We start from the raw sequence: 14893 nt of genomic DNA, 5'->3' as shown, positions 1-14893 counted from the left end.
CATGTACATGGATTTCAGGAAGGCTTTTGATACTGTTGCACATGGAAGATTATTGTACAAACTGGAGAAGTATGGTATTAAGGACAGGCTGCTGCTAGGAAAGACACCTTTCTTCTTGTAACCTTAAAAGGAGCAACGATGGGCTAAAATAAACAGTCCTCATGTGGATCTTATAATCCAGATCATGATGACACATATCCCATGCTAAGAGACAAAAAAAAAGAAGGAACGGATAATACCAGTCCTCGCTTTTTAATACTACACTCCTCCACAGACCAACCATTGAGTAAGCTGTCCCCGTTTTTGATACAGAAATGTCTCAGAAATGTGGCTGGTCCTCCAAAAATGGTTTGGCAATTAAGATCCAGAGATTTTTTAGTTGAAATGACTGTACATAGACATGCTGATACACTATTGAAAGTATCTACTTTTGGTGGAATTCCCATGAAGGTTACCTCACATGCCACTTTAAATTCCTTTAAAGGGGTAATATCATAATGGAATCTATTAAACGTATCAGAAGATGATGAACTTGTGCATGAATTAAGAGATCAAAACGTGGTACAAGCCAAAAGAATTGTCATTAAAAAAGATGGAGAGCCTGCCCCTACCCGGACAGTGATACTAACATTTAAAACACCAAATCTACCTAATTCAATTAAAGCTGGTTATCCTAGATGCCAAGGAAGACCATACATTCCAAATCCAGTCCGGTGCTTTAAGTGCCAAAAATTTGGGCATTCCCAAGCTGCCTGCAGAGGTGTAGCCACTTGTGCTACCTGCGGATCAAAAGAGCATACACACACAAACTGTAACACTGAAATGCAAAGTTGTCCTAACTGCCATCGTAACCACTCTGCTTTCTCTGAGGAATGCCCTCAATGGAAAAGAGAAAAGAATATTCAAAAATATAAGATTGAGCAGAAAGTATCATATCAAGAAGCTAAGAAACATTTTGCAGTACCTGCTAAGTCACCTACATATGCTTCAGCTACCCAATGGCTATGCTCAGTAGCAACTCAGACTGGCTGCTCAGTCCCTCTAAATATCTCAATATCTGGTTGGGCTAAATCACTCTCTCTCCTCATAAAAGGAACAATCCACTCTCAAATACGCTACTCGAAGCAAATACTCCTGTAATAATACCTCCAGATAAGAAACCTAATGAACAACAAAAAGAACGAGCCAAGAGTCCTGAAAGAAGCAACACAACTAAATTTATATCCGATACCATGGATATTGATGAAAAGGTGGATGTAGATGATTCAGTTTTTGAGATTCATCCAGACGATGACATTGACATGAGTAGACTAATCTTCTCAAAATAAGAAAAAGCAAACGTAGACAGGCATAAACAAATATTCACCATAAGTAACCAAACCCACCAGTTAAAACCAAACAATGCACACAGTGATTCAATGGAATTGTCGCAGACTTCGTGCCAATTTAGATTACCTTTATGATCTCCTAAGTGAATATAAGCCTTTTGCAGCATGCATACAAGAAACAAACCTGATGAATGCGGTATCTATTCAAACACTTCGCCCTGTTTAGAAAAGATAAACTGCTCTAATGCAGCACATGGAGGAGTAGCGCTGTTAGTAAACTCTTCAGTTCCCTCTAGACCTGTTCCCTTGCAAACACTATTGAGGCAGTTGCATCCCGTATCACCATTGGCATAATGATAACATTAGTTTCATTGTGTCTGTCACCAAACCACGCTTACGCCCTTGCTGATTTAGATGACCTAGTAAGACAAACAAATACCTGCTCCTTTCTGTATTCTGGGTGACTGGAATGGCCATAAACCCCTATGGGGTTTTCGACATCTTGACTGCAGAGGACAAATAATTGAGAAATTCTTGGATAAACACAATCTAACTATTTTAAACACTGGTGATTGCACATATGTGCATATACCATCTGGTTCAAGCTCTGCCATTGATCTATCAGTATGTTCTCCAACAATACTTCCTCTTATAGGCTGGACAGTTACTGACAACCCTCTTAGTAGTGACCACTTTCTGATCATCTGTAATTTCTGTACAAGTTCTCTGCAGAGTAGCATTAGAACAATTTGGAAATTTGACAAGGCCAACTGGACTAAATATCAAGAAATAGCTCATTTATATTCCACTATCATTGCAACTGACAAGATTGATTCTGCAGTAAGCTATTTTTCACAACAAATAATGACAGCAGCAGCTGAATCTACTATCCCGAAATCATCATTTAAAATCCGACTCCATCCAAAAATGTGGTGGAATGAAGCATGTAGCATTGCTAAAAGAGAAAGGAATAAATACTGAAATCAGTTTAGAAAACATCCAACCACAGCCAACCTCCTACAGTTTAAGACAGCAAGTCATGTAAGATGAATGAGTAAAAAAGAAGCATGGGCATGCTATGCTGCCACCATAAACAGCTTCACAGATACTGCTACAGTCTGGAAAAAAATCAAACGTATCAATGGCAAATACTCACTTGCTACTTCGATTCTATTTCTGAAAGGAAAGGAAATTGCTAATGCATTCGGCTTGTCTTTTGAAACACTCTCAGCTGTTTCCGCCTATGAACCAGCCTTTCAGTCACTAAAATGCAGTACAGAAAAGTATAAACTGAATTTTAATACCTCTCCAACATTCATACAATCTGCCACTGGCCATGACTGAATTGCTTAATGCACTCACAAATGTGAAAAACAGTGCTCCAGGTCCTGATGGAATTTATTATGCAATGATTTCCCATTTAAGTGAAAGATCATTAATTGCTCTCTTACGACTCTATAAGAGAATTTTCTTAGAGGAATATTACCCCACCAGCTGGTGCCATTCTTGTGTGCTAGCCTTCCCAAAACCAGGAAAAGACCACACAGATCCAACAAACTATCAGCCTATCTCCCTAACAAGTTGCTTGAGAAAAACAATGGAAAAAATAGGTAACGCCCGACTAACATGGTTTTTGAAGACTAAAAAAACATTGAGTCCAAGCCAGTATGGTTTTTGGAGAAGTAGATATTTGTGTTTCTTAACTAACAGCATAACCCCTCCTCCCTTCCTGTCCTGTCTATCCTTTCTGTACACATTGTACTCCTCAAATTCCAATTCTGCACTGCTTATGTCTGTGTGACACCATGTCTCTGATATCCCAACAGTATCTGCCTATGATGTCTTGACTAGCACTTCAAACTCATCGAATTTATTAGCTATGCTCCTAACATTGGTCTACATGCAAGTATACATGCACCTGTTTCAACTCTTAGTTACCCTAACACAGCCCATGTATTTACTTCTTCCACTATGACTCCCAGCAGTCCTGGAAATCCCCATTGCCTTGCTTTCCAAGCTGCTGCTCAATTGCATTTCAATAGAAGCAGTGCAAGAATCCCTTTCACCTCTGCCAGCGGCTACTGTTAATCTATTATTCCATGGAGTTTATGATCTAAAATTAGAACTTGGTGTATTACGAGAAGAATTTTCAGTCACTGAAGAAACAAGTGCTTGCTGTAGAAATAAATGTAACTGGGAGTTCATCAGCTTAAGTATCTCTTGACCTGTTAAGTGATGCACCCCTCAATTCGAATCCCAGACAAGAATAGTCAAGTGCATACCACTATAGTTTAAGGTGATCTTGTTTTATCACTTCTATAATCCGTGCGCTCTCTCTCTCTCTCTCTCTCTCTCTTCCAAACCAGTCCAAATGCATACTGCAACCAGTCAGCATCCTTTTACTGTCCAGCTTCAAATTCACAGAACCAACTTTTCTTCTTCCTCATTTATTCCTTCAACTTTCATTTTCTGGAACAATCTCCCTTCATATGTATTTCCTGAAAATTACAGTCTACAGAAATTCAAGACTAATATCAACAAGTATCTTCTTTCATCTTCTCAACCTTCCACCCATGCATGTTACTAAGTACTGTAGGATCTAATACCTGTAGTGCTTAAGATTTTTGTTAGGGGGAAAAAAAAGTCACTTTTACGAAAGCAGCAGCCCTTCCCTTTGCCCTCGACAGTAGTTATATTTTTAAATATATCCCACATTATTATTATTATTATTATCCATATGGTGCAAGGAAGCCTGAGGCTTATGCTGCACCAGGCAAAAAAAAAAAAAAAAAAAATTATTCTGAATTACCCTGAGAGAGAGAGAGAGAGAGAGAGAGAGAGAGAGTCACAAGTAGAAGGGAATCACCAAGAAAGAGAAGAATGATGATATCCAGCTCAGGAGCCTGGGTGTGCTAAGCCTATATTCACCTGATATGAGCCTTGGGGGTAAATCAGCACACTATGATCACTGCTGATAATCAGATCAATGTTATTTTCTCTTATTGCTTGATTAACTAAATCAAAATTAATTAATCCAGATTTAATTAATAAATCTGGAGGGATAATAAAATAAAAAAAAATCAGGTAAAGGTTTGCAGAGGGTATACTATCATATATACAGGTAGTTCCCGACTTTACGAGTTAATTCATTCCTAGCACACGCTCGTAAAGCAAAAACGCAAAGCGGGAATTCATTTCCCATAGACCTAATGTTAAAAATAGGGGTTACATTCTCAACAATGAAATTAGTTAGCTAATTAGTTTGTTTATACAATGATTGATTTATCCAAAGAAATGAAAACATAACCTGTAAAATGAAGCAAATTATAATAATAAAGAAATTATTTATGACTTAAAAATGTTAAAGAATGTTTATTCATCATCATCATCATCGACGAAATGCACACTCGTTGAACCACATTATTGGCTCGAAACTCATTGGTTTGTTGCACAAGGAGTTGTCTTCTTCAGAAATGCTTCAAGAGCTTTTTGTTTCCAAGATTCTCCTTTCTTTATAAATTTCAATAGCATGCATAAGATTTTTTAACGGAATGCACAAATTGCAACTAACACAATTTGCATGGAGTAACAAGTTTACAAAGCTTAAAAAAAAAGGAATGAAGGGAAGATTCTGAAAATTTATTTGTTTTTTATAAGATTGAAGATTTCAGTAAAGGGGGAACCCATTTCACTAAAATAATGTAAAAAACCACAGAAGTCCAACTGTCAGTGGTAGTAGTAGTGGCATGTGATGCAAGAAAGCAAGTGTATGAGCTTATGCAGCATCAGCCAAAAAAAAAAAAAAATTACACCATTCCCTCCAAATGCCTGTCCAGTTCCTCCTCCTTAAATTTATTCAACCTATCAACTTCCACAACAACAGATGGAAGTTTGTTCCAGCAATTAACCACCCGCTGGCTAAAGGCAAATTTCCGCACATCTATTCTACATCTGTCTTTTCTTAATTTGAATTTATGCCCCCTTAGGTTCGTAATCTAAACAAGTGGAAAGATCCCATCAGAATCCAGCGTGCTCAACCCATTCAAGGCCTTATACACCTCAATCAGATCACCGCGCAGGTGCCTAGTCTCCAGCCACTGCAATTTGCAGAACTTAAGCCTCTTTTGGTAAGAGGATCCCTTCATTCCCCTCATCAATCTGTTGCCCTTCTCTGTACACACTCAAGTAAATCTACATTCTTCCTAAAATGAGGCCTCCAGACCTGTACGCACTACTCAAGGCGTGGCCTGACCATTGCCTTATACAGAGGGATAATCACCTCCTTTTTCCTGCTAGCAAAATTCCTATATATCCGATATTTTCGCAAATGGAGTTTACTATCTGCTTATAATTGCTGCAGTAACAGAAAAGCCCAATAAACCGGAAAGTGCAAATTGTTTTTGTTTTATGGTCATGACCTCCAGAAATGTGTTTTAGAAAAATATCACAAAGGTGTTCAAAATTGGTTCTTTTAATTAACAGAACGTATGATAACGATAAAAGCGTAGTGCATTTTAATAATTTGAATTGGTAACTAATACAATTTACGGTATAAAAATGACCTTTTAGAGAGTTATATGGCAAAAATTTCAACTTCCAAGGTCGTGGAATGAATTACCAAAAAACAATGTGTTATTGGGTTCACATTATGATATTTTCACAATACACTGGTGTCTCTGGAATGGATTAATATTGTGAAGTGTGGTACACTGTATTGTATAGCTATGTGCATAGTTTGAAATGCGGTATTTATGAATGTTTAACATTCATTTTTTGCAATTAATGTTCATATATTCTATTTTGTTGCTACTTGATGCTTGAAAAAAAAAAAACTCTAAATCGAAAACTCTAAAGTGGGAACTGCCTGTATTCACAAAAAGGAAGATTAAAAGTTTAATAGAGAAAGAAAATTTCATTATATTGCTGTAATATGAGTGCATCATGAATATCATATTTTTGGTATATTATGGTTGTTTATTGGCGTATTAGCTGCTATGGCTATAGTGCACCTATCATATTTTTGATAAGATACAAAAAATATTTTAATATTTCATTCAAAAATTTTATATTTTAAAAAGACTGGCTTGACAACAGTTTTATTGTTAAATGCTTTTGTCAAGCAAGTCCTTTTTTTTTTAGCTTTAATTGGTATTTGATGATTTTGTTTCAATTTTAAAATTTGTTTTTCCTTTATAACTGAAAGAAGAGAATATTTTTAAAGCAGGAAGAAGCTCAAGGGGGAAGACCACCTGATGGTGTTGTGAAAAGTCCATCTGAAATATCATGTAGATCCTATGATGTGTTTGTGGGTCAAGACAAGATATACGAGGAAAAGGACAAGGAAAGAGCAAGTATCAAAAGTGCTGATGGCGAAACTACGTGTATGGAACAGAGGACTCACGTCAATGGCAAAGTAAGGAAGGTAGGAGGGTATATAGTACTTAAGTAGGCAACAGTAGATGGGTAAAACTATTTTTTTTTTTTTTTTGGAGAACTATTACAGTTTGGTTTCCTTTAATTACTTATAAATAGCAGAATTTAGCACTTAAAGCCTTAAGTATTTATTTTAAATTATAGTTACATAATGGAAAGGCATTATTATTACTGAAATAGATATTTAATTAGTAATAAAAAAAACTTAACATTTCCATTTATTATGAATTAAATATTTCAGCAGCTTATTTTTTATAGAGATAGGATTTTTGAAGCTTAATTTTGCTGTAGGCAAGATGGAGCTCCTATGTCATAAACATAGGAGCACCAAGGGTAATAACATGCTAATATTGGGTATTGATAAAAATACCAAACATTAGCATGTTATTGCCCTTGTATGTCAGCTTATTATTGTCCCTATTGTCATTTTGTAATGTGACCTACTTAGAGCCAGCTGTTACAAATACCGATGGGCCTTAATATTTTAAATTTTTTACTGAATGTCTAAGTACATATATATATGTAGCATGTAAAAACTGGCAGTCATGAATTATTTCTCTAAGAGACATTTAAAAGTTCAATTCCTTTTTCTGAAAATGATAACTTAGATGGATATTGGCTATTATCATAGAAAAAAGAATTAGAAAGATGATTTGTACTCTTTATGCTAGTATTCCTAGAGATAATTCAGATTAGGGAGAGGCAGGCACAATACACACATGCACACCCGTTATTTATAGTCTTATTAAGTTATGGCAAAATATTAGTGAGACATTCATTTAATCCTAATAATGCACAAATACCGAAAAAATAATCTTAAATTCCAGAGTTATGCAAATGAGTTCATGAGCTTATAAAATGGTGTATTGATGGTTTGTGCAAACCTAGCCTTATAAACATGTGACATTCATGTGTGGCAGTACAGGCATGATATTAGTTCATATTGAAAACAAGACTGTTAATTAGGTGTCTATGCTGGAGGTTTCTGGAGTGGGAGGGGTTTTCACTGGAAACCCTCCTGACTAGAGCATCTCAGGAGAATACCACACACCAAGATATGTCTCTTGGACTGAGATCTTGGGACGTGGCTGGCCATTCCATATGGGTTATTCTCCCACCTCTGAAGATACAGATGCCGACTGGGCTAGCCAGGTGGGTAAAGTGCCTGCCTGGCAATCCAAAGGTCGTGGGTTGGAATCCTGCTTTGGGCTTGGATCAGAGTAGAAGCAAAAACCTTGGGAGGTGCAATATACCCACAGAAGCCAATGCACCAACAACTAACAAAAAAAAAGAAGATACAGATACACTTGGAAAGCTCTGTGAGACACTGTTATTAGCTATTAATAAATCTCAAGAATCTCATTTCAATACCTTACAGTTGCGAGTTCTTTGAAGAAGCACATGTAGTTATGTACTTCACAGCCATTCCCCTACTCAAAAATTGCCTTTTTTTTTTTTTTTAAATGTTACCAAGGTGGAATGTGGTTCCCCATCTCCAGATGAAAGTGCATTTAGATTCTGATTAAAGACTGTAACTTGACCTTGACTTACCAATGAAGACACCATGGTCCATTGCTCCAGAGTTCCAGTCAGCATGCTGTCAGTACACCAGTTCAAATGGGCTCTTCTGTGCTTAGGGTTGTATAGAGGTGGGCATGGACAGCTAGTCATCATACATATAAAGACTTTCTCACAAAGCCTATGTTGGTATTTCCAAATATGTGGCCCTTCCTGTGGATTAAACAAGCTATGAAGCAAATTACCATACTATGATGCTTCTACTATATGTTATAGGACAAGATAATTATCTTTTCTGGGAGTGACACAAAATGGCCTCAGATAGGTGTTCAAGAGACAGTTTCCTGTTTTGGTACAAGTTCTGCGGTCTGCTTACAATACTCTGAGTCACATTCAGTCATTATGACATTTCCATCGATGGTTATCTTTAAATTGATAGTGTAAGTTTCAAATGCAAAATACAGAGATTTTGAAATCTAGTTGCCCAGTTTTCATTTTGTTAATTATGCATAACTTTATTAACTGGACTAGAGAGTGTGCTTTGTTTCATAAATGAAGAATATTTGATTCTATTTTTATTTATATTTAAAAATGCATTTGTGCTTTCATTTTATTATTCAGCTTTTGAGTGTCAGTGTATATTTATATAAGATGATTCAAAAAGAAGAAAACACTTTTGAGCAAAATACCAACCGGGAATAATGACAGTAAATTTTCAATTATCAAATGATAGATATGCTCATTGTTTTTCTCTCTCTCTCTCTCTCTCTCTCTCTCTCTCTCTCTCTCTCTCTCTCTCTCTCTCTCTCTCTCTCTCTCTCTCTTTTTTTTTTCCCTCAATGGTGTGAGCAATGAACATGAAATATAGAGGTTCTGATTTTGTGTGCTTTTATCGGATTTTATCTGATTACCTAATTTGTATTTTGTTTTGAGTTGTGCATAACTTTATTTACTGGGAGAGTGCTTAGTTTTATAAATGAAGAATTTTTTGCTTAACATATATTTGTGCTCTTGTTTTTGTTATTCAGCTTTTGAGCATCAGTGTATATTTATTTAAGATGATCCAAAAGAAAGAAAAGACTTTCAAGGTTTCACGATAAATTCAGATTTTTTTTTGTTTTTGATATTGTGAACAACAAACATGAAATATAGGGCTTCTGATTTTATGTTATTTTATCTCGTTACTCAATTTGAATTTTATTGTGGATTTTGCATAACTTTGTTAACTAGATTAGAGAGAGAGTATCTGTTTTATTAATGAAGAATATCTGGTTTGTTTTTATTTATCTTTAAAAATCTATTTGTGCTTTTGTTTTTGTTATTAAGTTTTTGGGTGTCGGTGTGATCCGAAGAGAAGAAAACACTAAGTGTTAATGAAATGCTAATCATGCATACGACAGTGAATTTTCAAATACCAAATAATAGATAAAACCTGATTATTATTATTTTTTTTTTAAATCTTCCCCAAGCTTGTAATTTCTGTCATGCCATAGAGAAAATATTAAAAATGGCTTCTCTATGGGATAAAGCATCTAGCCATCTGGATTAAAAGAAAAATTTGATGACTAGTGTGCAATGTGGCTTTCATATATGCTACAAAAAAAAAAGAATTACAGCATACATACATAAAGAATTACTACAATATACAAGTCCTATAACATTAAGTTGAACTGAATGTGATTTTATTTACAATTAGTACAAGCAAGAAACAAAGGTTGTATCTGTGAGGGAAGGAGTCCAGCTCATGTTATACCACTCATGAAATAGCAAAATGCATAATGTCTTTCAGCAAAGTCTACAGAAGTCCATTTACAAATGCAGCCATTAGTTAAATATTCCTCAAATAACAGTCTGGAATATTCTCTCAAAGTATTTACTTTTGAAAGCTTACAAGTTGCAGTTATTGTGATCACTGTGATGTCAACTTTTACTATGATTTTCAACAGAAAATGGGAAAGGATGGTATGGTGACATGGCTTGTTTTTCAGTGACAAAGCCACTGAAAAACAAGCCATGAGCAGGAAAGACAACCTCATTCAGATGTGGGGCACTGATGATCCTCACCAGGTCATTGAACATTAACAAGATTTCCCAAAAATAAATGTGCCATTTCAAATCAGAAAAATTTTAGCCCTTTTATATGGAAGAGGCTGTCAATGGAAACATTTTAGTGGATATGTTGCATAATTAGCTCATGCCTCAACTTCATGAAGATTGTACTGCTTTCATTTCATTCATTGCTCAGCAAGATGGTGTACCTCCTCACTTTCATGTGGACGTGCAAGAATATCTCAATAATGCACTATCTCAGAAAAAATATAGGATGAGGTGCTGAAGAAGATGATGTGTGATGCTCCTTGTCCCCCCCCCCCCCTTCAACACCATGCAACTACCACAACCACCACCTTCTTATGAAACAATATAAAGGACTCTGTATTTGTGCCACCATTACTGAAAGGCATTCCAACTGAAACATAGGCTCATCAAGGCAGGGGCATCAATTACTATGGATATACCAGCCAGTTTTTGAAGAAATTGAACTGCTGAATCATTTTCTACATTGTGCAATTCATTAGGCTAATAGTGAGGGCCAATGGGGTTTATAGGAAACTTGCAGAGATTATTTATCCATCTGTGTATGTTCTGTTAATAATAAATTCAAATTTTCATTTCTGTAATTTTTTGAAACTGTTTAATTCTTTTTGAATCATGGTGTACATATACAGGGCAATTATAAAATAACTACTGTAGTTTGTGGTCTTCTATATCTCAAAGTGCTTATTTGAGAGAGTTGAAATGATGGAACATTATGAGAATTACAAATATATAGCACCTTCTGGGATATTGGAAATTTATTTAGAGATTTGAAAGAAATAACAATTATATACACAGCTATACATTACAGGTCTTACTTCAGTCCCTTCTTCAGTAGATTTATGGATAACTAACTATTAAATTAACATTCTAAAGAATATAAAATACTTCTTAATGGTTAAAAAGGATTGCCATATATTCTTTCTCAGCAGTGGCCTTCTTGATGCACAAGACTTAAAGGAATCCTTTGCCCAGATCATATTTTAATGTTTCTATTTCTCGTAGTCAAAGCAACATATGAATATATGCAATGCCCTTCCATATTCATATGGAATATTTGTATATTAGGCATTTACTCAAGCTATCCAATATTAGATTTTCATAATTGTATAGTTCTGTTTGTGCCATTAAGTGTTGACTGCTTTTTAATGTTTACAGAGAGTGAAGCAATCATTTGTCCATGATAACACTGAGGAGTGCAGTGTTATGAGTTAGCAAAGCATATGCAGGGATGCAGTGGTGTGGGAATATTCATGTGCATAATCTCCCTCACATGTTCCAGTAAAGCGTCAAGCAAATATGATAAATAAATTTGCAACTATATATGACAAATAAATTTGCAGCTATATGTGATAAATAAATTTGCAGCTATATGTGATAGACCACATTGAAGGACGACCTTGTACAGTACAGAAACCGTTGCTGAAGTCTTTGCAATAAAAGCAGAAATCCAAAGGCACATGCACATATTTCTAATGCATGTTCTGTTTTTGTCAGTTTGAGGTGCCTGTATCCACGATATGGAAGATTTTTGTAACACACTTGTCGCATGTTTTTGTAAAAGATCTCACAGGTTCAAGTTCTTCAAAATAACTATTACTAAATGATAACTTCAAGATAACTGTTACTTCTTGACTTTGTTCTATAATTTCTTATCAAAGTGGAGGAGGAGGAACAACCCGGTAACATCCTATAGACAGGTAAAGCATACTTACTCAGCTAATGTGAACACATAAAAGAAGAGTGTCCCCATTCCACTCAAACTTCCTTTTATGACAGGAAAGTCACAATATTTTGAAATCAGCAAATAGCTCATTTTGTCATTTAGTCTGTACTGTTTTTGAACTAATGGTGCAAAGACCACAAACATCTGAGAATATTGTGCTACAAACTTTTCCTGTCAATTAATCTGTTGTCACTTTCCATTCCCATGGTTCTCACATTGCTGGACTTAGGACAATAGTGTATCATCATGTGGTGCAGATGCACCAAGACCATGTGGAATAGGAGATACCTGACATCTAGAGTTTATACTGGGGTTTCAACAATAGTAGCAAAACTGAAAGTAAATTTAATTAATGATGTCACAAACTTTGCAAGAAAAATACTTTCATTAGCTGATTGACCATATGTAATGTGTTACGTATGGTCAATCAGCTAATGATACGACCACAACTAATATACAGATATTAGTTGTGGTCATATCAAAGGAATCTTGTAAGGAATGTACTAGTAATAAAGTTATTTGACGGCCATCTTGTTATGGAATATGTTTCTTAACAGCCATCATGTTATGGTGTGGAATATGTCTAACATTTTATGACAGTTTATATATCCTAATAATATCATGCACCTGGTGGCACACCTGGGCAAAATGGCTCAGGTGTGCTACTAACTCATTCCCCCATTCTCCATAGGATGCCTGATTACTGGGTTTTTGCTATACTTTGAGACCTGTAAGGGCCTCAAACCTTGACAGTTTTTTTAATAATCACCCTGCATATAATAACTGAGAAATCAGAGGTTGTCTCTTTATGGCAAGCATGTGACTAATAAAGTCTGTATTTAACTATAATGATAGTTGGCTGTCAGAAAAATATAATGGACCCACAATTTTTGCATTTCAGAAAAAATAAAAATAAATAAATTTGAAACCTTTTAAGTAGTGTCTTAAATGCAGGATACCCTCTTGGGCCTTTGTTCACAATTGAACATTCTCTTCTTGCATGTCTCAGTTGTAGGCTTCACCTTTTGCAACTTTATTGTACTTGCATTTCTCTTTCAGGCTTCTCATTTCCAGAATTTGACCATTGGCCTCATGGGGATACTCTGCAAAGTACATTTCGAATGACTGCCAGTTTTCAGTTTCATTGCATTTCAAATTTGTTTACCAAGAAACCATCCAATAATATCATTGTGTAAGCTTGACATCAGGAAACATGCTGCTTTGAGAAGCTATGAGAAATTCCCATTTTTATATAATTTACAATAGACAATTCAACAGAACACTGAGTTTAGGATCTGTATAATTATTTATGGATTATCGAGTTTTTTTATTTATTTTTAAATTCTCAAAAGTGCTGTGGTTTTACTATATATCTTTCCTGTGTGAGTTTTACTGGATTTCTTTAATTTTTTTTAATAATCTTAAATTATAGGTGAAAACTTCATACCTTTGAGTAGGACTGTTAATCTCTCAACACTCAATCGCGAATGATTATAATATGAATTTACCCCCCTTCCCGTGTATTGTCATAAATGAATCAAGTTAAAATAATTATTAATTAAAATAAGCATGTATTCAACTCTCCTATCACGTCAAGGGAATCGGAAAGACAGCGGCCACCAACCTCCAAAAACCAACCAACACCACAAGCCATCATGAGAATTGAAAAACAATTGTCGCGAAATTCTAAAAACGACGACACTAATAAATTAATTCACACATATGTTAAACTTTAATAATGATTTAAATTTTATTTTTTAAAAATGATTTTTTAATGATTAAACTTTAATAATGATTTTAAAGTTTAACATATGTGTGAATTAATTTATTAGTGTCGTCGTTTTTAGAATTTCGCGACAATTGTTTTTCAATTCTCACGATGGCTTGTGGTGTTGGTTGGTTTTTGGAGGTTGGTGGCCGCCGTCTTTCCGTGATTCTTTCCGATTCCCTTGACGTGATATGAGAGTTGAATACATGCTTATTTTAATTAATAGTTATTTTAATTTGATTCATTTATGACAATATATGGGGGGGTAAATTCATATTATAATCATTCACAATTGAGTGTTGAGAGATTAACAGTCCTACTCAAAGGTATGAGGTTTTCACCTATAATTTAAGATTATTATAATAATAATAATAATAATAATAATAATAGGACTTATTGGGCTTCATAGTCCCTTTTGATTTGAATTTTTTTTTAATGAAATTTTTAAATCAAAAAAGATAGTAGAGAAAATATTAGTATTCATTTTTCACAAAGTAAGCTCAGCCTAATACTCTGTGTTGTAAATGTTTAGAAACTCAAATTACACTCTAATAAAAATGATCATTGTATCCAAAGAATAAATTATTATTTTGCTATAGATTTTCAAAATAATGTAAGAAGAGCTTGGCAGGAATACAAGAGCTTGGAAGTGTTCTCTTAGATTGTTGAGGAATACCAGTCCCACCAAAATGTAATTATTAAAAATACACAGATTAATACAACTGCTGTGTTGGTTGGATGGCTCGTGGTTCTGGAGTAATATATGCAGTAAAGGTATGCCTGTATTCCCAAATATAGTGTGATCAATGGAAATCCTCTCTCCCCTCTGCTTATGTATGTTTCACTAGTTATTTCAAGTATGATATAGCAAAACCTGGTTGAGATACATAGGTAATACCCTAATTATCTGGAACCATAGAGGAGGAGAAGAGAGAAGAAGTAGTTGAGCCATTTCTTGACCATTGTGGTCACAGACATCATAAGCTAAAGTCAAATATAAAAGAAACTGAAAAAAAAAATCCATTT

At 35.0% G+C, this 14893-nt stretch overlaps 1 protein-coding gene across 1 annotated transcript in view; it reads left to right on the top strand.

Annotated features, from left to right (window-relative positions):
- The window catches only part of LOC150083272 (sodium channel protein para-like), a 1345866-nt gene that overhangs the window by 379744 nt on the left and 951229 nt on the right, over positions 1-14893 (top strand). Inside the window, exon 10 of the mRNA XM_090377950.1 lies at positions 6550-6583. Coding sequence (XP_090234076.1) covers positions 6550-6583 — 34 coding nt within the window. The remainder of the gene's footprint in view (positions 1-6549; positions 6584-14893) is intronic.

The sequence above is a fragment of the Mastigoproctus giganteus genome, chromosome 7 (genome assembly GCF_048544385.1).
Source record: "Mastigoproctus giganteus isolate SK-2022 chromosome 7, ASM4854438v1, whole genome shotgun sequence".
Lineage (NCBI taxonomy): Eukaryota > Metazoa > Arthropoda > Arachnida > Uropygi > Thelyphonidae > Mastigoproctus > Mastigoproctus giganteus.
The sequence above is the reverse complement of the archived record's forward strand: the minus strand, read 5'-3'. Positions and strand labels throughout refer to the sequence as shown.